The sequence below is a fragment of the Oncorhynchus clarkii genome, chromosome 12 (assembly GCF_045791955.1).
Source record: "Oncorhynchus clarkii lewisi isolate Uvic-CL-2024 chromosome 12, UVic_Ocla_1.0, whole genome shotgun sequence".
NCBI lineage: Eukaryota > Metazoa > Chordata > Actinopteri > Salmoniformes > Salmonidae > Oncorhynchus > Oncorhynchus clarkii.
The window spans coordinates 51,601,365-51,625,015 of NC_092158.1; the positions used below are offsets into that span (position 1 = coordinate 51,601,365).

Genomic DNA, 23,651 nt, shown 5'->3' on the forward strand with positions numbered 1-23,651 from the left:
TTTCCGAGGGGACAGAAGTGATCGTCTTTTACGGAGTCGTCCTCGTTAGATGGCAGTTTATAGGCTGTGTGTGGGTCATTACCTGTGATAATAGCCTGTTTTCAGGCTTCAGCTGCAGCTTAAACAGGGGAGGTTCTGAAAGCTTCACACATACGTTAACGTCCTGCAACCCAGCTTCACGGATCGGCCAACTCTCACAGCTCAGTCTAGAGCTGGGTTCTAGGATGTCCATTTAATTGTTATCAGATCTGGTGGTAGTCTTATACCTAGTAAAGGTTTAACAGAGTGCTCAAAAGTCTACAGAGCACGGTGGTTTTAGAGAGTGATACTCTACACGTGATTTTTTTTCAACATTGCATCAGTAAATTGATTTCCAACTCGGAGGCTAATGTTAGAGCTCGCAATCTTTCTTGCCAATGTAAAGGTGAGGCTACAGTGCTCACTAGCTACGTTCCCATTAAGTTGTCCAGTGATTTTTTTTCTTGACATTTAGAAGGTTTGCAAAGAAAATAGATGCGGCAATTGACTGCTGCGGTGCGTTTGTGTCGATAAAAACAGCTGGAGCTAATGACATCCCAAAAATCTAGAATGTCAAATAAAAATGAAGTAGTTGAAGTGTTTCCTTCATTAGTTTAGGTAAATTCCGCATGAATAAATTGTCGATAGACTGTATGCCCTCCCACCTATCTGTGTCATGTATCAGGTAGCCTGCAAAAGGCAAATATGGATAGAATGCAACGTTTATTTTTATTTTTTTATAGTTGAACAGTAGATTTAACGAGCAGTATGCATTTAGAAACAAATGTGGAGTGGAGGTTCACGTGCCCCGCGTCCCTTCAAAATGATTCGGCAATCATCATTTATTCGACAAGCACTGTTTGTCGCAATAAAGAAAGTTAGACAAAAGAAAAGTTAGACAAAAGAAAAATCCACCCCTTACTGAACTGATAAAAATGCTGTCGATCTTTACAAAACATTTCTCCTATAGCTGCAGTGTCCATTACACGACACAAAATAAAATTGTGTGTATTTTTTTTTTTTTTTTTACATAGCTTTTTTCGGTTAACTGCCTAACTATGCTGCCAGGATCCCCTCCATTTACAATGGGAGTGTTCAAGAGGCTCAGCTGTTAGGAATAGGTGCTCTCCAAGGTTCATGACTGCTTAGTGCTACTGATGGTGCTGAATGGACAGCTGCATGGGGGTTATTTAGGAAGGCATAACACTGCTGAAATCAGATAGAAATGCATTATGTAGAACCAACATCATCCTCTGTCATTTGGAATATTGATACATATATATATATATATATATATATATATATATACACATATCATCTCTGTATATTTGATTTCTATCTGACACATTCTCAACATCTCAACTCACTAAAACCTTCCATTTACCCCCTGGCGCCACACAGTTCTACAAGTCTGAAATCACAGTATAATATCTCTGTTCCCTTGTTATTAATTCAACACAAAAACAACATTTTAAGTGAGAAATCAATGTCTAACTATAGGCAAATGATTAATTGAGTGGTTATGCATTAAAATTGATCAAAGCATAATTATGGATAACAGGCAATTACGACACTGTCTGGTGTTTAATGTTGGGAGGCCCACACTTTACATCATTACGTTTCTCCTCCCTAAAGAGTAGATAGAAAAGTGAATTTGAACACTAACTACTGTAAAAACATAATCCATTTAACTGTGCATTTCAATAACGTGAGGTATAGTGTAACAAAAATGACTGTTTATAAGGTGGTATAACTTCTGTTATCTACGTTGCTCTAAATGGGGCGCCATGTAGTCTAGTGGTTAGAGCGTTGGACTAGAAACCGAAAGGTCGATTCCCCCGAGGTAAAAATATGTCGTTCTGAACAAGACAGTTAACCCACTATTCCTAGGCCACCATTGAAAATAAGAATGCGTTTTTAACTGAGTTGCCTAGTTAAATACATGTATATTGCATTATCTGTGCATTGGGTCCTGTGGAAGTTGTTTGTTTATATTAGTCCAGGGTTTTAGTCTCAGGCCATGGCTCAGTCAGGTCTTTTGTAGCACTGAGAAGTTCTCCACTGCCTCTGCACTGCCACTCCACATTTAGGAGACACATGGAGAGAGCTCAAGAGAGGGTGATCAAAGAGGACAGCAAGAGGGAGGCAGAGAGGGAGGGGAGGAAGGTGGAAAAGAGACTGGCACACGATCTTTGACACGGCGTGTCGAAAGCAGCTGTCTGACACAGGCGTCCTTCACTCCTTCTGCGGCGTTGAGAAGATTGCCTTGTGATCAATGCAGCAACAGCAGCAGCGTGAGGATGAGGAGGGAGGGAGGGATGTGAGTGTGAGAGCATGCCGTAGATCCAAAAAAGGCTGAGTACTAGTGTCAGAGAGCTAGGAATCCCTCTGCTGCCTCTCATGATAGCACTGTGCCCTGGGATACATCACGTTTACCTGATACATCTAACACACACACACACACACACACACACTAGTGATGCCGTCAGAGAGGGATGGCTCTGATGATAGCACTCACTGTGTCCTGGGATACATCCCTTTTCTCCTGACACTCTAGATCTCTGTGAACAGAACAGAGAGGATTCAGTCAAAGTATATTTTGATAAAGTGTTGTTGTGATGTCGTCAAAAGGGTTCTGGCGTCAATGGCTTCTGTTAGTAAGAAGTAGGTGCGCAGGTAGGTGGCTACTTTTATTATCTTTGTTTATTCATTTTCGAAAAGGACAGAGTGTGCATTTTTAGGTGGGAGGATGAAACAGCCATGGAAAATGTGTATCAGTGTAGAAACGTGGGGCTGAGCTAACACTTGCCTTTTCTGCTCATCTCTTACACAGCGAATGGGAGCGAGCTCCACATTGGCAGTGTACGCTATGAGGACACAGGCGCCTACACCTGCATTGCTAAGAACGAGGTGGGGGTGGACGAGGACATATCGTCTCTGTTTGTGGAGGACTCAGCCAGAAAGACACGTAAGTGGCTGAGAGTAGAACATGGAAAAATGTCTCTGGGATTTTCAAAAGCCAATTTTGGCAATGAAAATGTAGACAGTAATTAGCAATTACAATTACAATACAATTAACGAAAATAGTAGGCTGTAGAAAGCAGAGGTGGGACCAAGTCATTGTTTCACAAGTCACAAGTAAGTCTCAAGTCTTATCACTCAAGTCCCAAGTCAAGACAGGCAACTCTGTTGTTCTTTTTGCCGCACTGCTTTGATTCATCTTGGCCAGGTCGCAGTTGTAAATGAGAACTTGTTCTTAACTGGCCTACCTGGCTAAATAAAGGTGAAATATATATATATATCTTTTTTTTTTAAAGTCCGAATCAAGTCTCAAGTCCAGACCAATAAATCTCAAGTCCTAAACTTTGAGTTTCGAGTCCTACACAAGTCATAATGTGCTCTTCAATGTAATACCATTTCATATTTTTAACAATAATAATACTTAGTATATTACATTTACACAAATCATGAAGGCATTTAAAAAGTATATATATTTTTTTATTTTCCAAATAAACTTTATATTTCCATGGAAATACATGGGTAGCCATGAGAAAGTCCCCCCCGCATATCAATCGACTATGGGCCGCTATGGGCCACAATCTATAATTTTCTTCCCACATGTTTTGCAAGTTGCAATCCGTTTTTTGTTGTTGACTACATCGTAGTCTTTATATCCGAAAATAATAATTTGGGGTATCATCTTTCCAAGGGCTCCGTCTGAATTCACCCACCGACGTTCCTCTGCACTGCCACGCACAACTTTTTATCAGCTGGCACAATTTGATTGGCTGCTGTCCGATTCAAACTGTAATCCGTTAAATGAAGAGTTGATGCGCTGCACAATTTTATATATTTGGGCTTGGGGAGGGTATCAAGTCAGTTTGAGTCAAAAGGCTCAAGTCCAAGTTAAATCACGAGTCATTGGTGTTAAAGTCAAAGTCGAGTTGCAAGTCATCATATTTGTGACCGACTTGATTCTGACTCGAGTCCAGGTCATGTGACTCGAGTCCACACCTCTGGTAGAAAGTGTCAGAAACAGAAGTTGTAACAAATAAATTATAATGCTTTGTATCTGATGGTATCTGTATGTACAGTATATCTATATATAACATTTGTACAGCCTTTGGGATTTAGATAGACCTCAAATGCAATTAAAAAAATCTAGAACACATTTATGTTGTGATAATACAGAATCTCTGCCTCTGTAAAGAAACACTCTTGCTAAATGTGTTTCTGTCCCACTTTTTCTGAAATGACTTGATATGACATGGTCTCTCTCTCTCTCTCTCTCTCTCTCCGTCGCTCTTCTGTCATGCTGATGCTGCAGTTGCAAACATACTGTGGCGGGAGGAAGGTACTAAAATCTACTGTTGTATAACACTTGTCACCATGTCTTATTTTCTGTTCTTTTAAATGAACTTCTATAATTGACCAACAGTCTTCTGAATGCCCATGTCTTGTAGGGTGAATAGGTTCATTATATGCTAGTATATGTCAAATCAAATTGTGTTTGTCACATACATATGTTTAGCAGATGTTATTGTGGGTGTAGCGAAATGCTTGTGTAGAATACAAATCCACAAGGGTAACACATAATTTGTAAAACACCACGTAACGCTACTAATTAGCAGCTTTACCGCTAATTTCCATCGTTTTACGATATCTTCCTGAATAATGATTGGTGTGTGTGCGTTCTTGCTGAAAACATTATTTCACAAAGACTTAACCATGAAAATATACACACAATTAAAACAGTTTTGTTACAGGCCTGCCTCAACACTTCAGCACACGTAACTCTTCCTCAGAACAGTATAATCTAGTTGTGACACCAAAACGTGTGTATGAGAATAACTCTTTTGGCTGATTAGAGAGTACGAGAGAGGCCCACCCGTTTGAATCCTGATGCAGACTGCACCACTGGCCTGCACGTCACAACATGACTGTGTCAGCAGCACTCACGGTGTTGATTTCACCTCGTCATTCAATATGATGTAACCTGCCATCCATCCCCACTCAATGTGCTTTTCCAAAGCATGAATAGCCGTTGTCTAGTTAACAGCTGTTGTTTAGGGTCAGGTAACTGGCCCGCAAAATGTTGTTGCGCTCATAGCAGCTATCAAGTTTGAGAAGACAGTCTCACAATTCACTCGCTAGACATGCTGTTTACAGAGACTGACTGTGCTGTCAAAATGCCTGACAACACCACCAGTCATTCAACAGCTCAGGCGTTGCTAACAGGGTCTGTAGGCTCTGGTAGGCTCTTGAATGTTAGCTGAACCAATTTTTACGTCCCATCTCCCCAGGGTTGAGCGTAGGGAACATGTTCTATGTGTTTTCTGATGAGGGCATCACAGTGCTGCAGCCCAGCAAGTGTGAGATACGCAGACACATCAAGTGCACCGAGAGGATCATGGCCAGCTATGTGAGTACATACTGTACATGTTTTAGAGGATAATGATTTTTTGGACTTTGTATTTGTGGACTTTTTATGACTTGAGATGATATTAAATATACACTAATCCAGAGGGAATAAGCCTCACTCTTACAGATATACAGTTCATTCAGAAAGTATTCAGACCCCTTGACTTTTCCACATTTTGTTACGTTACAGCCTTATTCTAAAATGTATTAAATAAATAGAAATCCTCCGCAATCTACACACAACACCCCATAATGACAAAGCAAAAACAGGTTTAAAAAAAATATAGAATAATGAAATATCATATTTACATAGGTAGTCAGACCCTTTACTCAGTACTTTGTTGAAGCACCTTTGGCAGCGAACACAGCCTGGAGTCTTCTTGGGTATGACGCTACAAACTTGGCACACCTGTATTTGGGGAGTTTCTCCCATTCTTCTCCGCAGATCCTCTCAGGTTGGATGGGGAGCGTTGATGCACAGCTATTTTCATGTCAGATGTTCAATCGGGTTCAAGTCCAGGCTCTGGCTGGGCACTCAAGGACATTCAAAGATTTGTCCCGAAGCCACTCCTGCATTGTCTTGGCTGTGTGCTTAGGGTCGTTGTACTGCTGGAAGGTGAACCTTCATCCCAGTCTGAGGTCCTGAGCACTCTGGAGGTGGTTTTTATCAATGATCTCTCTGTACTTTGCTACGTTCATCTTTCCCTCAATCCTGACTAGTCTCCCAGTCCCTGCCGCTGAAAAACATCCCCACAGCATAATGCTGCCACCACCATGCTTCACCGTAGGGATGGTGCTAGGTTTCCTCCAGAATTGATGCTTAGCATTCAGGCAAAGAGTGGCCAGCTCTCGGAAGAGTGTTGGTGGTTCCACACTTCTTCCATTTAAGAATGTTGGAGGCCACTGTGTTCTTGGGGACCTTCAGTGCTGCAGAAATGTTTTGGTACCCTCTCCTGTCTCTAAGCTCTATGGTTTTTGCTCTGACATAGACTGTCAACTGTGGGACCTTAAATAGACAGGTGTGTGCCTTTCCAAATCATGTCCAAGTAATTGAATTTACCACAGGTGGACTCCAATCAAGTTGTAGAAACATCTCAAGGATGATCAATGGAAACAGGATGCACCTGAGCTCATTTTCGAGTCTCATAGCAAAGGGTCTGAATACTTATGTAAATAAGGTTTTTCTGTTTTTTACTTTAATACATAGACAAAACTTTCTGGAAAACGTGTTTTCGCGCATTGACATTATGGGGTATTGTGTGTAGATTGAGGGGGAAAGGAATTTAACACATTTAAAGGATGTAACGTAACAAAATGTGGAAAAAGGGAAGGGGTCTGAATACTTCCCGAATGCACTGTATAGATGTACCCCCCCCCCCCCCCCACACACACACACACACACTCCACTACAGCCCATTGCCAGTATCTGTGCCCTCCGTTCACTAAATGTTATGGGATTACGAATGTCCATTAGTCAAAGACCCCAAGTCAATAGCTCACAGTAACCCTGCACGTCTGTAATATACTGTACTAGAGAACATTGCTCTTCCAAAGTAATGGTAGTTAGAGAGAGAGTTGCTTGTTTTTCTGAGGGATTTAAGTTGTACAGATTGCGGTAATTGTATTACAGATCAATACAAACGTAATAAGGCATGTGTTAGTCCATTGCTGCTGTAAACAGCATTTTCTCTGCTGCATGATGGCCCTATTCCGTGTGTGATTAACCGTGGATTCGCCGCGCTCCCTTCTATTCTGCTTCTTCTTCGTCATCGTCTTCTTCTGCTTCCTCCCTTCTTCCCGTCTTTCGTTCCTCCATTCGATCTCTTCTTCCATCCCGTTCTTTCTCCAGGAGGAGATGTGCCCGAAAGGTGAAGGTGTGTCTCCGGAACACTGTGTGTGGTCCTCAGCGGTCAGTGTGAGGGATAAATACATCTACGTCACCCAGCCCCTTCAGAAACGCCTGCTGGTCATCGACACCCAGGCCCAGAATGTGGTGCAGGTTGGTTGGTATTATTAATCTTCTCTATGAGCTGTTTAGAGAACACGCCCCCCCCCCCCTGAGGCTTTTACACAGGTCACCAATAGGTAGAGGTAGAGAGAGAGAGGTAGAGAGAGAGAGGTAGAGAGAGAGAAAAAAGAAGAGGGCTGAAAACAGACAAGCTAGTGCTTTCCCAATCGCCAAACTCTTGTCACACTTCGCCATACCCTCACGGGTGTGTGTGAGGGCAGGGGGTTAATGCATCATCCCTTTCCTCTCTCCCTCCATCTCTCTCTGCCTACTGTACCTCACCCTCTATCTCAGCCGTCTCCACTCTTTACGGAGACGTTTCTGGGAGTCTTTTGAAAGAGACAGAAAGAGCACCCTTCTTGTGCTCATATGTTGACTCGACAACAGCAACAACAGCAAAGTCATTTTCGTTTACTGTCACGCTGCATGATATTAGATACTGAACATTATAAAAAAAATGTAATATAACTCTTTAGCTGGAGAAATGCTGTAAAAATAAAATGGCTGTAAAAGAACAGTGAGCTGTGTCTGTAACAAACTAGGAGTATACGGGGGGATGTGGCGAGCGGTCATTTGCCTGTATGTCTCATTGTTTGGTGCACTCTGCTCCCCCCCCCCCCCCCTCCATTCCCCTTCTCTGACATGTGAGTGGCAGCGTCAGCGTCCCCCTCCTCCTCTGAGGGGTCTCGGAGTGGGAGTGCTGTTGACACATAGCTGACCAGTGGAAAATAAATAGGCTGGCTTCCCATTACTGAACACATGCCTCTGTCGCGCTTCACTGGGGGTGGCGATGGGGAAGGGAGGGGGGTCGGGAGGACTAGTCGAAGAGAATAGAAAAGCAGGAGCACGGGATAAAACACGCTGGTTGACTTCAACATACGAGACGAACTGACACAAAGAGACGGGAAACACGGGCGTAAATGCACAAGGGAAAATCAGCGACACCTGGAGGGGGTAGAAACAATCACAAGGACAGGTGAAACAGATCACGCTTCTGTGTGTCTCTCTCTCTCCCTCTCTCTCTCTCTCAAGACGGTAGAGACAGATCCTTTCCCAGTGAAGCTGCTCTATGACAAGTCACATGACCAGGTCTGGGTGCTAAGCTGGGGCAGCATGCAGAAGTCCCACCCAACCTTAAAGGTAAGGAGTTATTGGTGTGCACTTGTGTATTTTTGTCCATTCGTGTGTGTGTGTGTGCATGTGTGTATGAGCAAGTATCTTATTTGTGTGAGTATTTAATCTATGTATGTTTCGCAATGTTCGCAAACTACAATTTACAGCTGTGGCACTGTAGACAGTGCCTTCAGGGATGATTACAGCCCCCCTCTAGGGGTAGTATTTATAGGGCTGAGGTAACTGAGGACAGCAGCACAGCTTACTTCAACTGCTGAGGGACTACATTGTCATTTTGCAATGTTTATTGTTATTTTCCTCTTCCTTTGGAATTCTATTAAAATCTTGTGAGGTGGTCTGTCTGTCAGTAGCCAATACTCTCCCTTGCTAACAGCCTTATTAGCAAGGGAGAGTATGTGAGCACTTGTCAGTTTGAGCTCATTGTGAAATCCTAATATGTTCTCACTACCAACCGAGACCCAATGGGTCTCAAATAAAGAGGAGGCGAGGCAGTTTTGAAAGGCACTTTTCTATCTCAAACAAAGTGATTTTCCGTTCATTCTTCAAAGTGTTGTAAATTCTCAAACGGCTCTGCATAAGCATTCAGGTGAATTGTCAGAACTACTCAAACACGCCTGGCGTTCTGTTGTCGCTCAATAGTAATGAATAATTACAAAATGAGGCTTGAATCATTCGGTCCAAAATTCAATTTCAGGCAATCTGCATAACTGACTGTGGGGCATATGGATCACACGGCAGATAAATGGCTTGATAATGTCATTATTACTCGGAATGCAAGTAATTGACCTGAGCACCGGCAGTACTCCGTTCTCCAATTCAACATTTAAACACCTCTTTTTTTTACTAGCTCAATATCTCTAAGCAAACGTCCAAGTGAGATTGTCAATTTATTAGATAAAAACAAATGAAGGCGCAGGGATGTTGAAACGGGAGGGAAAGCCTTTCCAACTGTCTGATGGGTCTCACTGTCGACGTATGCATGTGCCAATGCTGGCTATTCAGAGACAGCGATTGAGGCAGAGGTAATATAATAATGCATTAGCAGATGCTTTTATCCAAAGCGGCTTACAGTCCTGCGTGCCTACGTCTTACGTATGGGTGGTCCAAGGAATCAAACCCACTGTCCTGGCATCACAAGCACCACGATCCACCAACTAAAGCCACAGAGGACCACAGAGAGAGAAATGTGCGGTATCAAGCAGATGCACCGATAGAGGTCTAAGAGTGTCTGAGCACCTGCTCTTTCTTCCCCCCCATCCTATGAGAAAAGTCCCCTTTCAGATTGGTGGCTTTGTTTCGTTGTTACATTTTTATTTCACTTTAAGTCTATTTTCTCTTGTTTTTTAAAAAAAAAAGGAGTTGCCCATCAAACTAGCTCATTTCAAAACAACTATCTTGGAAAATGGCCCCATGCGAGCACATATTGCACTCATTCCTGCTGGCAGAAGCTACCTGTGCTAAACGTTTAGTGTAGTAGCTAGTTGTATGTGTCATCTCACTGTCAGGAACAGGAAAGGCTTCAATTTGAGTGTTTGTTCGTAGGCCTAAGAGGTAGATGTCAGCAGCAGAACAAACCAAGTATGGGTAGCTGAGGCCCAATATGGACAGATTTGTTGCCAATCAAGACTGTTTTGCGTGGCTGATTGGTATGCGCGACAAGTCGATAAGCCAGTGCGAATGACTAGTGCATCAGTGTTGTATCGATGTGCATGCCTTACAGAGTTGCTTCCCACTGGGCAGCTAACACGGTCATTTTTCTCCTCCCATGATTTTATTTCAATTAGGATAACAGCCTACACAAGAAATAACTCATATTGATAACCATCTAGGTGTCACCTTGATACACACATACAGTCTACTACTCAATTGGGAGGGCATGAATGACAACAACACCGTTTGCCAAGCAACGGCATGGGTGGCAGTCACAGTAAGCACGGGCATACAAACAATGGTACATCCATCATCAGTACTTTTAATTAAAAACAAAATGGTCTGTTTTATATCTGAAAATGTACAATTATTTGTGTAAAACTAACAGTGAAATACGACTCAGACTCATCCTCTGGCTTCAAACCAGAAGTCCAAACTCTCGTGGTACGGGGAAGCTCAATGTACAGTAATTGCGCAGTAAGAAAAAAACACAGCTCAGTCAAAACCGTCTAACCTGTAGCTTTTGACACACCCACTCATTTCCACACGCCCACTACTTTCCTTTTGACACACCCACTCATTTCCACACACCCACTACTTTATTTTTGACACACCCACTCCTTTCCACACGCCCACTACTTTCCTTTTGACACACCCACTCATTTCCACACACCCACTACTTTCCTTTCCACACGCCCACTACTTTCCTTTTGACACACCCACTCATTTCCACACACCCACTACTTTCCTTTTGACACACCCACTACTTTCCTTTTGACACACCCACTACTTTCCTTTTGACACGCCCACTACTTTCCTTTTGACACACCCACTCATTTCCACACACCCACTACTTTCCTTTTGACACACCCACCCCTTTCCACACACCCACTACTTTCCTTTTGACACACCCACTCATTTCCACACACCCACTACTTTCCTTTTGACACACCCACTCCTTTCCTCACGGCCACTACTTTCCTTTTGACACACCCACTCGCCCGTACTTCGGTCGCCATATTGGTCTGCAGCTGCACCCTTCTCGAACAAACTCCAACCACAGATTAATACTAGTTAGATTGTTTCAACAGCATAGCTAACTAGCTGATTTACATCATCTACATTCGCTATGATCAGCTGATCAGCCCACCCCTCTTTGCCTTCTGTTTCAGCAGTAGGCTATAAGCTTGCTTACAGTGGGATGAGTGTGATTTTGCAGGAAATAAAGGCCTAGGCTACAATATATACTGAACAAAAATATAAACGCAACATGTTTCATGAGCTGAAATAAAAGATCCCAGAATTTTTCCATACGCACAAAAAGCTTATTTCTCTCAAATGTTGTGCACAAATTTGTTTACATCCTTGTTAGTAAACCTTTCTCCTTTGCCAAGATAATCCATACACCTGACAGGTGTGGCCTCTCAAGCAGCTGATTAAACAGCATGATCATTACACAGGTGCACCTTGTACTGGGGGACAATAAAAGGCCACTCTAAAATGTGCAGTTTTGCCACTCAACACAATGCCACAGATGTCTGAATTTTTGAGGGAGTGTGCAATTGGCATTCTGACTGAAGGAATGTCCACCTGAGCTGTTGTCAGAGAATGTAATGTTAATTTCTCTACCATAAGCCTCCCCCAACCTCGTTTTAGAGAATTTGGCAGTATGTCCAACCGGCCTCACAACCACAGACCATGTGTAACCACGCCAGCCCAGGACCTCCACATCCGGCTTCTTCACCTGTGGGATTACCTGAGACCAGCTACCTGGACAGCTGATGAAAATGAAGAATATTTCTGTCTGTAATAAAGACCTTTTGTTGAGAAAAACTCAATGTGCCCCTGCCCAGTCATGTGAAATCCATAGATTAGGGCCTAATTCATTTATTTCAATTGACTGATTTCCTTATATGAGCTGTAACTCAGTAAAATCGTTGAAATTGTTGTATTTTGCATTTATATTTTTGTTCAGTATATATGTTGAAATTTGGCTACAGGATCATTAGATAATTGCCTATGAAACTAGGGTTTAGAAACATGTTGACCTGAGCTTACAACATATAACAGTGGCAAGACGCTGGAATATGTTGAAACCTCAGCATGATCAAAAGATGCAACTGTAATAGATACTTGGATAATGGAATTGGCTAGTTGGATATTAGTAAGTAGGTTTGCACGAGCCTTGGCTTGTGTGAGCCGGAACGGCTCATAGAAGTACGATCCTATCTCCTGTTTCGGAAGCTTGATGTACAAGTACACCCCCTAGAGAGGACACAGGTCTATCTCAGGAGTTGGATATTAGTATAAACTTGGATTTATAGTACAATTTCACATTACTTTACCCTCATAATATAGTGTAAGAACAGTGTAATATTCTTGTAAAGTGGGGACCTACAATTATAGAATATATAAAGCATTTCTTAATAACATTGAGATCCACCAGTCTGCCTTGAAGGAAGTACAGTTCAATATAAAAGGTACTCAGTCAGTACAAACCAATTTCCCTTCAGTGTTAAACCTACCCAATAGGTGTAATACAGGAGAGAAAATAATAGCTGAGGTAAAATACAGTAACATGGTGCATATGACCAATATGTGCCAGGTTGGTGGTGTGAAGTTTACAGCATCCTGAGCCTGTGAGAGCATTACTTCCCAATTAGACATGACATCTATTATGTGAGCCTGTGAGATCATAACTTCCTAATTAGACATGACTTCTATTATGTGAGCCTGTGAGAGCATAACTTCGTAATTAGACATGACTTCTATTATGTGAGCCTGTGAGATCATAACTTCCTAATTAGACATGACTTCTATGATGTGAGCGCATTACTTCTTAATTAGACATGACTTCTATGATGTGAGCCTGTGAGATCATAACTTCCTAATTAGACATGACTTCTATGATGTGAGCCTGTGAGATCATAACTTCCTAATTAGACATGACTTCTATTATGTGAGCCTGTGAGAGCATAACTTCCTAATTAGACATGACTTCTATGATGTGAGCCTGTGAGATCATAACTTCCTAATTAGACATGACTTCTATTATGTGAGCCTGTGAGAGCATAACTTCCTAATTAGACATGACTTCTATGATGTGAGCCTGTGAGAGCATAACTTCCTAATTAGACACGACTTCTATGATGTGAGCCTGTGAGAGCATAACTTCCTAATTAGACATGACTTCTAAGAAGTGAGCCTGTGAGAGCATAACTTCTTAATTAGACATGACTTCTATGATGTGAGCCTGTGAGAGCATAACTTCCTAATTAGACACGACTTATATGACGTGTGATCTCATTAACTCTTCACCATTGTAACAATGTAACATTTCTAATGACCTTCTTTATTAACAAGGTTTCTCTCTCTAAAAAAAAAAACTGTTTTGTTACATCCGGGGCTCTGTAGCTCTGTTGACTGCAATGGCAAAGGGCGCTGCATTAAAACATTTTTTTAATTTGTCAGTATAGTTCGCTCATAGGAAGACTGCAAAATACAAAATCAGGTCCCCCACTGACAATGTGATGGCTTTAGAGCTTTAGTAGGGATGGCACAGACTTCAGATCAGTGTCTTTAGTGTCTATTAGTGTCTATTTTATTCAAATAGCTTCTACATGAAATATTTACTGGGGTTCCTTAAACAAGCCAAGCTATGCAGTGGTCACATAAACAGCCCACAAGTCCTTGACAGTGACCTGATTAATGTAGGGTACCTGATGAAGCATTTGTCATGTACATACTGGGTGGGGCCAATAAAGTGGATGGATAGATCGTCCAATGAGAAATGGATGAGTCAGACGACCACCTTTGACTTGTGACTTGTATCTTCTCAAGCAACCATTAGCCAATACATTCGTCTATCATGTCATGAGGTGAGGCCGTATATCATCAGTTTAACTATACTTCCCAATGCACACTGACACATTTGTTTTTGTTTTGGCTCTGTACTCCAGCACCTTGGATTTGAAATGATACAATGAGGATAAAGTGGAGACTGTAAGCTATTGCGGAGCGATTAGTGCTTTTTGAAGTCAGTTCGGTTTCGGTTCGATAAATTATGGTTTTCAATTTTGTTTTAGATTTTTTACTTTAAATATATGATGAAATAATCGACACAATACAATATTTACCATTCATTTCTATTGGGCAAACAGCAAATGCATCCAACAAGTTTGCAGAGTCACAAACCTGATGTAATCATTGCGTGTTAGGCATATGGGACCAAATACTGAACTTTTGACTACTTTAATACAGATACAGTACCAGTTAAATGTTTGGACACACCTACTCATTCAAGGGTTTTTCATTATTTTTTACTAATTTCTACATTGTAGAATAATAGTGAAGACATCAACACTATGAAATAATACATATGGAATCATGTAATAACCAAAAAAGTGTTAAACAAATGAAAATATATTTTAGATTTCAGATTCTTCTAAGTAGCCACCCTTTACAGCTTGATTACTTGAAGCTTGAAGTAGCCTTGATTACAGCTTTGCACACTCTTGGCATTCTCTCAACCAGCTTCTTAAGGAATGATTTTCCAATAGCCTTGAAGGAGTTCCCACATATTCTGAGCACTTGTTCACTGCTTTTCCTTCCCTTTGCCGTCTAACTCATCCCAAACCATTTCAATTGGATTGAGGTTGGGTGATTTTGGAGGCCAGGTCATCTGATGCCGCACTCCATAACTCTCCTTCTTGGTCAAAAAGCCCTTGCACAGCCTTGAGGTGTGTTTTGGGTCATTATCCTGTTAAAAAAAAAATTATAGTACCACTAAGTGCAAACCAGATGGGATGGCGTATCGCTGCAGAATGCTGTGGTAGCCATGCTGGTTAAATGTGCCTTAAATTCTAAATAAATCACAGAGAGTGTCACCAGCAAAGCATCATCACACCTCCTCCTCCATGCTTCACGGTGGGAACCACACATGCTGAGATCATCCGTTCACCTACTCTGTGTCTCACACAGACACAACGGTTGAAACCAAATATCTCAAATTTGGACTCATCAGAGCAAAGGACGGTCTAATGTCCATTGCTCCTGTTTCTTGTCCCAAACAAGTCTCTTCTTATTATTGGTGTCCTTGAGTAGTGGTTTCTTTGCAGCAATTCGACCATGAAGGCCTGATTCATGAAGTCTCCTCTGAACAGTTGATGTTGAGATGTGTGTTACTGGAATTCTGAAAAGCATTTATTTGGGCTGCAATCTGAGGTGCAGTTAACTCTAATGTACTTATACTCTGCAGCAGAGGTAACTCTGGGTCTTCCTTTCCTGTGGCGTTCCTCACGAGTGCCAGTTTTGTGGTAGCGCTTGATGGTTTTTGCGACTGCACGTGAAGAAACTTTCAAAGATCTTGAAATATTCCACATTGACTGACCTTCATGTCTTAAAGTAATGATGTACTGTAATTTCTCTTTGCTTATTTGAGCTGTTCTGGCCATAATATTGACTTGGTCTTTTACCAAATAGGGCTATTATCTGTATACCACCCCTACCTTCTCACAACACAACTGATTGGCTGAAATGCATTAATTAAAACCTCTTGATACTAGCCATCCCGGATCCGGGATCAAGCTCATTACCATAACGCAACGTTAACTATTCATGAAAATCGCAAATGAAATGAAATAAATATGCTAGCTCTCAAGCTTAGCCTTTTGTTAACAACACTGTCATCTCAGATTTTCAAAATATGCTTTTCAACCATAGCAAAACAAGCATTTGTGTAAGTGTTGATAGCTAGCGTAGCATTTAGCGTAGCATTGAGCGGGCAACATTTTCACAAAAACAAGAAAAGCATTCAAATAAAATAATTTACCTTTGAAGAACTTCAGATGTTTTCAATGAGGAGACTCTCAGTTAGATAGCAAATGTTCAGTTTTTCCAAAAATATTCTTTGTGTATGAGAAATCGCTCCGTTTTGTTCAAAAACGGAAAAAAAAAAAAAAATGAAAGTTCAGTCATCAAAACGCCGAACTTTTTTCCAAATTAACTCCATAATATCGACTGAAACATGGCAAACGTTGTTTAGAATCAATCCTCAAGGTGTTTTTCACATATCTCTTCGATGATATAACGTTCGTGGAAGTCTGCTCTCTCCTCTGAATCCCATGGAAGAATGCTTGCAGCTAAGGTTACGCACCAATTTCGACAAAGGACACCGGGCGGACACCTGGTAAATGTAGTCTCTTATGGCCAATCTTCCAATGATATGCCTACAAATACGTCACAATGCTGCAGACACCTTAGGGAAACGGCAGAAAGTGTAGGCTCGTTCCTGGCGCATTCACAGCCATATAAGGAGACAATGGAAAACAGCGCCTCAGAAATGTTGTTCACTTCCTGTTTGAAGTTTCATCTTGGTTTCGCCTGTAGCATCAGTTCTGGGACACTCACAGGCAATATCTTTGCAGATTTGGAAACGTTAGAGTGTTTTCTTATTATATGCATAGTCAAGCATCTTTTCGTGACAAAATATTGTGCTTAAAACGGGCACGTTTTTTTATCCAATAATGAAATAATGCTACCATAGATTCAAGAAGAAGTTCCAGAAATGTACTTTTAACAAAGCATACCTGTTAATTGAAATGCATTCCTGGTGACTACCTCATGAAGCTGGTTGAGAGAATGCTAATAGTGTGCAAAGCTGTCATCAAGGCAAAGAAAGGGTGGCTACTTTGAAGAATCTCAAATATAAAATATATTTTCATTTGTTTAAAATTTTTTGGGATACTACATGATTCCATACAGTTGAAGTCAGAAGTTTACATACATTTAGGTCGGAGTCATTAAAACTCATTTTTCAACCACTCCACAAATGTCCTGTTAACAAACTATAGTTTTGGCAAGTCGGTTAGGACATCTACTTTGTGCATGACACAAGTCATTTTTCCAACAATTGTTTACAGACAGATTTTTTCACTTATAATTCACTGTATCACAATTCCAGTGGGTCAGAAGTTTACATACAGTAAGTTGACTGTGCCATCAAACAGCTTATTATGTCATGGCTTTAGAAGCTTCTGATAGGCTAATTGACATCATTTGAGTCAATTGGAGGTGTACCTGTGGATGTATTTCAAGGCCTACCTTCAATGCCTCTTTGCTTGACATCATGGGAAAATCAAAAGGAATCAGCCGATACCGCAGAAAAGAAAATGTAGACCCCCACAAGTCTGGTTCATCCTTGGGAGCAATTTCCAAACGCCTGCAGGTACCACGTCCTTCTGTACCAACAATAGTACGCAAGTATAAACACCATGGGACCACGCAGCCGTCATACCGCTCAGGAAAGTGAGACGCATTCTGTCTCCTAGAGATGAATGTACTTTGGCTTAAAGACAACAAAGCTAAGGTATTGGAGTGGCCATCACAAAGCCCTGACCTCAATCCTATAGAAAATGTGTGGGCAGAACTGAAGAAGTGTGTGCGAGCAAGGTGCCTTACAAACCTGACTCAGTTACACCAGCTCTGTCAGGAGGAATGGGCCAAAATTCACCCAACTTATTGTGGGAAGCTTGTGGAAGGCTACCCGAAACGTTTGACCAAAGTAATACAATTTAAAGGCAATGCTACCAAATACTAAATTAATGTATGTTTACTTCTGACCCACTGGGAATGTGATGGAAGAAATAAAAGCTGAAATAAATCATTCTCTGTACCATTATTCTGACATTTCACATTCTTAACATACAGTGGTGATCCTAACTGACCTAAAACGGGGAATTTGTACTAGGATTAAATGTCAGGAATTGTGAAAAACTGAGTTTAAATGTATTTGGCTAAGGTGTATGTAAACTTCCGACTTCAACTGTATGTGTTATTTCATATTGTTGATGTCTTCACTATTATTCAAAAATGTAGAAAATAGTAAAAATAAATAACAGCCCTGGAAGGAGTAGGTGTGTCTAAACTTTTGACTGGCACTGTATAAGTGAATCTGTCCCAATATCTTTGGTCCCCTAAAATGTACAAAAAGTACTGTCATTTCTAAATGGTTCACCTGATATGGATGAAAATACCTTCAAATTAAAGCTGACAGTCTGTCACTTTCCCAGTACTTTTGGAGTTCAGAGTATATGGCAACATTGCCTTCGAAGTGTTTCGCTGCTATGTTTAAGTAAACGCTCCAACCCATGCTCTCTTTTTATGTTCTCTTGCCAGATAAGTGACACTTGTATTTGTATAATTCCTGTTCTCATGTTCTCCTTTGACTGCTCTGTTCTAGGTGATTCCCCAGGCCAGTGTTGGAGAGGTGCACCACACCATCCGCACCCCCTTCCAGAGGGTTGATGACTTCTTCATCCCCCCAACCAACCTCATTATCACACACGTCAGGTACAGAAGGCCCGTTAACCTTTAACACTGGTGACCTCACCACCTCATCTTCATGATCTCTCTCAAATGGAGGAGAAAAGAGCAAATTATAATTTAATGAGAATCCTAACCACACCGTAATCACCCAAAAAAGACCATTAACCTTTCCCTTGAACTTTGTCGTCTTAGGTTTGGCTTCGTCTTCCTCAAATCTGAACCTGCGGTGCATAAGATTGACTTGGAGACCTTCCACCGAGTCAAAACCATCAGCCTGAAGAACTACAGCTGTGTGCCCGTCAGCATGGCCTACACACACCTGAGTGGCTTTTACTTCATTCAGTGCCAGTCTCAGAGCAGGGACCCCTCGTCAGCCCAGCCACAGCTCCTCATCGACAGTGTCACCGACACTGTCATTGGTCCCAACCTCAACATCACGGGCCAGCCCTATGTGTCCCCGGATGGCCGCTACATCATCACCCCTGACCAGCAGCGCGGCAAGGTCAGAGTTCAAACAGTGTCCTTCCAAGGGGTGCTGGGTTTGAGCCGGGAGCTGGACACCTCTCTCGTTGTGTCCGACCTGATCTTCCAGCCCTCATTCACTAAGTCCAACCAGTACACTGTGGTAGCTGCCTCTGGCTCAGGCACAGACCTGCTCTTCTCTGACCTGGCAACAGGGCACATTGAGGTCCTCAGAAGCCTCAAGGAGCCCCTGTCACACCACACCTGGCCCTGGGGGGGGCCCAACAGGGTGGTGGTGTCCAGCGGACTGTTTGGCCAGTACTTGGTCACTCCCTCAGCGGAATCTCTCTTTGTGTTGAACGGCAAACTGAACACACCCCACTGTGAGGTGTCAGACATCAAGAGAGGGAACACAGTGGTGTGGGTGGGAGAGGTATGAGAGAGTGGGAAGAAGGGGAGAGGGAGAGAAAGAGAGGGAGAGATCAGGCCAAAACACTTAATTAAGATATATATGGACATAAGTGGACTCAACCATGGGACTGAGTGCGAGGAACACACGCCTGGGTTATTGTAACAAAAGTACACAAAAAATAATAATTTAAAAAAATATTTAGAAAATCATATTATGGTATTTTTACGGGGAGAAGGTGGGTGGTGAGTTCCTTTAGTGCAACTGTGATCTATGTGTACTTAACTAAAGAGGAGTTGTACATTGCACTTCCTTGTAACACTGCAGATAACAGGAGGGATATAATGATGACATTTTGAAAATGTAACTATGCACAACGCTCACTTTTTTTTAAACTAACGCTTTTTGGTTTCGAGATGTTTGTCGTTCACCAGTACTGCAAATAGTCCCAACAAGATGTCTGTCTGCCTCTAGTGTATACATGTGTTAGCGGTCCTTTTCAAAACCACAGCACCCTGTTACTCGCCTTTGTCCTCGTCCATGTTATTGTACGCTTTCTGTAAAAGCTCTCATGCTGACCAACAACATGCAGGTTGGCTTGAAACATGTTGTACCGTATTAGTCAAGACCTGTTACTTTCCAAAGAGAATACTTTCCCATCGATTAGCTAAGAACAGTATCTAATAGCATACAGTAGAAAACCCATCATTGGATAACATGTTATTGTACAAAGAATATATATGGTATAGTATGTCCCCCACCCTCTCTCACACAGTAAGCCTACTTCCAGTTTTGATCCAGTGACCTCCTAGTCCTCTGTCCACTAAGTCTAGCATTGTAAGGGTCTTGTTCATCAGCATGGAGGTATTGTAAGTCCTGTGTATCCAGTTTCCCTATAGCTTAGTTTCCATTCTTCAACTGCTCCACAACTGAAATACAGCTTCCCCTCATAAGGAGTAGCTGTGCCTGTTACCCTAATGTTGGCTAGTACTGTATGTGACGAGCAAGTAATAGCAAAACACGCCTGTTATTAAAAAAAAGACACAAACCAAGATGAACAGATGTGTTGCTCATGTTTGCGATTTAGATATGTGTTGCTACGGTAACTGCCTTGGCTCAATCTGACACAGAAGCAAAGGCTTGATGACATTTCTTAGAACACTGTTGTATCGAGAGAGAAATATGTGTGTGTTCCAGGAGTGAGGCAGAGATGTGTAATATATATTCAAAAAGCCCAATTTGAAGCCCAATTATTTTGCGGTCACGGAAAAAAAAAACGTTTCCGTAATTGCCATCAAAAAGCATCAGGCACTCAGACCAAAGTACTTATTTTGCCACCATTACAGAGTAACTTCAGAATAATTCATGTGAGTCACCACCAAAGGCATCATCAGAACTGAGTGTTCCATATGCATGCACTGAGAGTTGAGGCTCATCTCACTAATATTGTTTAAGAGCATTTCGGCTGGGATTCAATCAAAGGCGCGTTATCAACAAGGTCATTTCTGCTTGTCGACAAGGTAATTTCTGCAGCATTTACAGTGAATGCAACATCCACAATCGTCAGGAAAATTGCCTTTAAAAGGTACATTGCCACTAGTGCAATGTGCTTATCATCAATGTGCCTCTGATTGAATCCCGGCCTTCAAGTACACAGGATCACAAACAGTACAGTTGCTGGTGAAAATGTCACATATATTACATACCTGGTCTCTAACCAAGACCATGGCTGCAAACCTGAACCTCTTGGTATGATATTGACATTAGAGACACTGTTGTAGATATAAATTGTTCTTGTTTAGAACACATTCAAACGAGTCCAGTTTTCTTTATGCATTTGGTGTGTTCTTGTTTATGAGGGAAATGGTTTGTAAAATAATATCTAATAAAATGACAACAAAAAAAAAAACGTGCAGCTGTGTCACATTATAAATTACTTTGAACATAAAATATGTGAATATTCAGGGACAAATTTCACCAAACACATATGTTTGTTGCCAACGTGAGGACAAACTATGGTATATAACCCCAAACTGATGCTGTATATGTATTTCAACGTTCATTACATCAAGTTGTTAGAGCTACAGTTACATCAAATTGTTATGAGTTTGTTGATATCTGGGCCTCTGGATTTGGCTCTTTTGTGCAGCAGTTTCTCATACAGTACGTCATCCTGACATCTGGACAGCACAGGTCTGAAAACGTTGCAGACATCCCTTTGTCACACCTGACTCTCTTTACAATACTCTTCTTCCATCCAAAGCCCAATCGATCCAGTGTAGCTTTCTGTCTGAAACCAGGCAAGAGTAGTTTCTAAAAGGAGGAGTACCATTTGTAATGCTCAGAAGAGTGGCCCAGACCCGCCAATGGCGAACACAGCATCACTTAGTTTTTTTTCTGTTGGGTTGAGTCAGGATGTGTCCAGTGGTAATGGGTTTTGGGTTGCCCCAGGACAACATACTAGCTCTTCTTCAGCAGTTACGACAATGACCAGTCTCAACGGGGGACTTCTTGCTAACTAGAGCGACAGTATTATGACTGAGAAAAGAACCCATCCAGTCAGCAGACATTCTTTACTATTAGGACGAAACTATGACTTTGACTAAACACTAACAATATATTAGCATTGTGCTGATACGTGGCTGAAACGTACATTTTTATCACTGTTTACACTTTGCTCTAACATGCATCCTTCGTTCTGATCTTGTCCTGATCTTGTCCTTATCTTGTCTGTTTACATTTATAAGATCTGATAACAATCAGATCACAAAGCATCTTTTAATCGTCTACTGCTGCCTAAAATTGTGGGCTCAATCAGAATGTGAACAGGACAAATGATGCATGTTAGCACCAGGTATAAATGGGGCTTGTGTTAACCATCTCTCAGTAACTGGCTAAGTAACGGCAAGATACGCCTGCCTCTAAATCTCACATTGTTAACAGAGCTACACAGTTCTTTAAGCACTAAAAACCACGTAGTTATCAGATATGAATTCATATAGGCTCAACTAAGAGTATTCAAATCAGCAGATATGTCAAATGTTATATAAATATCAACAACACAAGAGGCCTAAATTAGAGGATAAATGTGTGCTGTTCTAAGATCTTTGGCCACCTTAAAGGCTTGTAGCTGTATCCATGCTGGTTTATCTCTATGCAACACATTCTCATTGTTAAGGCAATAACTGTTGTATGATGTATGTGTTTTGTGAGTAGATTTTTCCTAAGATGTTAAAACAGTCTGGGTGTATAAATGTATTACTTCTCCTCCAATTGTTAAAGGGAAACTTCACACAAAACTTTTTTTTTTTCATTTGTCCACTTGGTGATGCGTTTCGAAACATCATGATGATGTGACATGTGACACTTTGCTTCTTGAAAATCCTTTATCTTGAAAACTTGACTGCTGGCATGCAAAACATTTTGGGACTGTATCGACAGTGGATTAATGAACAAAAACACCAAAATATAATTTGAGTGGAGTCTCCCTTTAATGACTCCTATGCTTTTTTCCCCCCACCTAACAATTGCCTCTGTACAATAATATATTAAAATATTCTGAGATTTTTTTAATATATTTTTGAGTTGCTTCATCTGAACTGAAATGTATGGAACTAGTGTCTATACCTCATATTATCTACCCACAGACAAGACCCAGCTCACCAGTGATGTATTTGAATTAGCATTGACTGTAAGGATGTGACATACTGTACTGTATACTGTATTGTGTTGCCTGGGATGTAATTTTTCTTTCCCCCCAGTTTTTCAATAAAATATAAAATGGACTATTTACTAAGACGCCTATTTTCTTCTAACCATTCCGTTTTTTTAGGAACATGCTACAGAATTGGCAAATAATGATAATGGAACCAAATTCTCATTAGATGCTATTTATTTCATCACCCAATCTATGGATGCCAAAACAGAGGACAAAAGAGAACACGCAAAGATTGTTTCGGTTGTGAAGATGCATTGCCTCTTAAGTAAAAATTTGAATATGAAACATGGTTGACCAAAGGTAACCTGATTCCACAATCTCACATCACTTTGCCTTTAAATTGCATGGACGACAAGGAGTCTGTGCAAGGTGTGAATTGCGGGGGAGTCGGGGGGGCTCAGCTCCCCTAAATGCAACAAAACTCAAACTTTAGGTGGTCACTAAATGCTCATTTAACCATTCTTCTATGTCTTTAAAATGCAGTGGCAGATATGTTTTACAGTGGT

At 41.4% G+C, this 23,651-nt stretch overlaps 1 protein-coding gene across 1 annotated transcript in view; it reads left to right on the top strand.

The window, feature by feature from the left end:
• Positions 1-23,122, top strand: part of LOC139420788 (follistatin-like 4) — a 216,340-nt gene extending 193,218 nt beyond the window's left edge. Inside the window, exons 10-16 of the mRNA XM_071171055.1 lie at positions 2,852-2,986; positions 4,346-4,372; positions 5,322-5,440; positions 7,289-7,438; positions 8,480-8,587; positions 18,471-18,580; positions 18,749-23,122. Of these exons, the coding sequence (XP_071027156.1) occupies positions 2,852-2,986; positions 4,346-4,372; positions 5,322-5,440; positions 7,289-7,438; positions 8,480-8,587; positions 18,471-18,580; positions 18,749-19,457 (1,358 nt within the window). The 3' untranslated portion in view covers positions 19,458-23,122. The remainder of the gene's footprint in view (positions 1-2,851; positions 2,987-4,345; positions 4,373-5,321; positions 5,441-7,288; positions 7,439-8,479; positions 8,588-18,470; positions 18,581-18,748) is intronic.
• Positions 23,123-23,651: the final 529 nt, after the last annotated feature.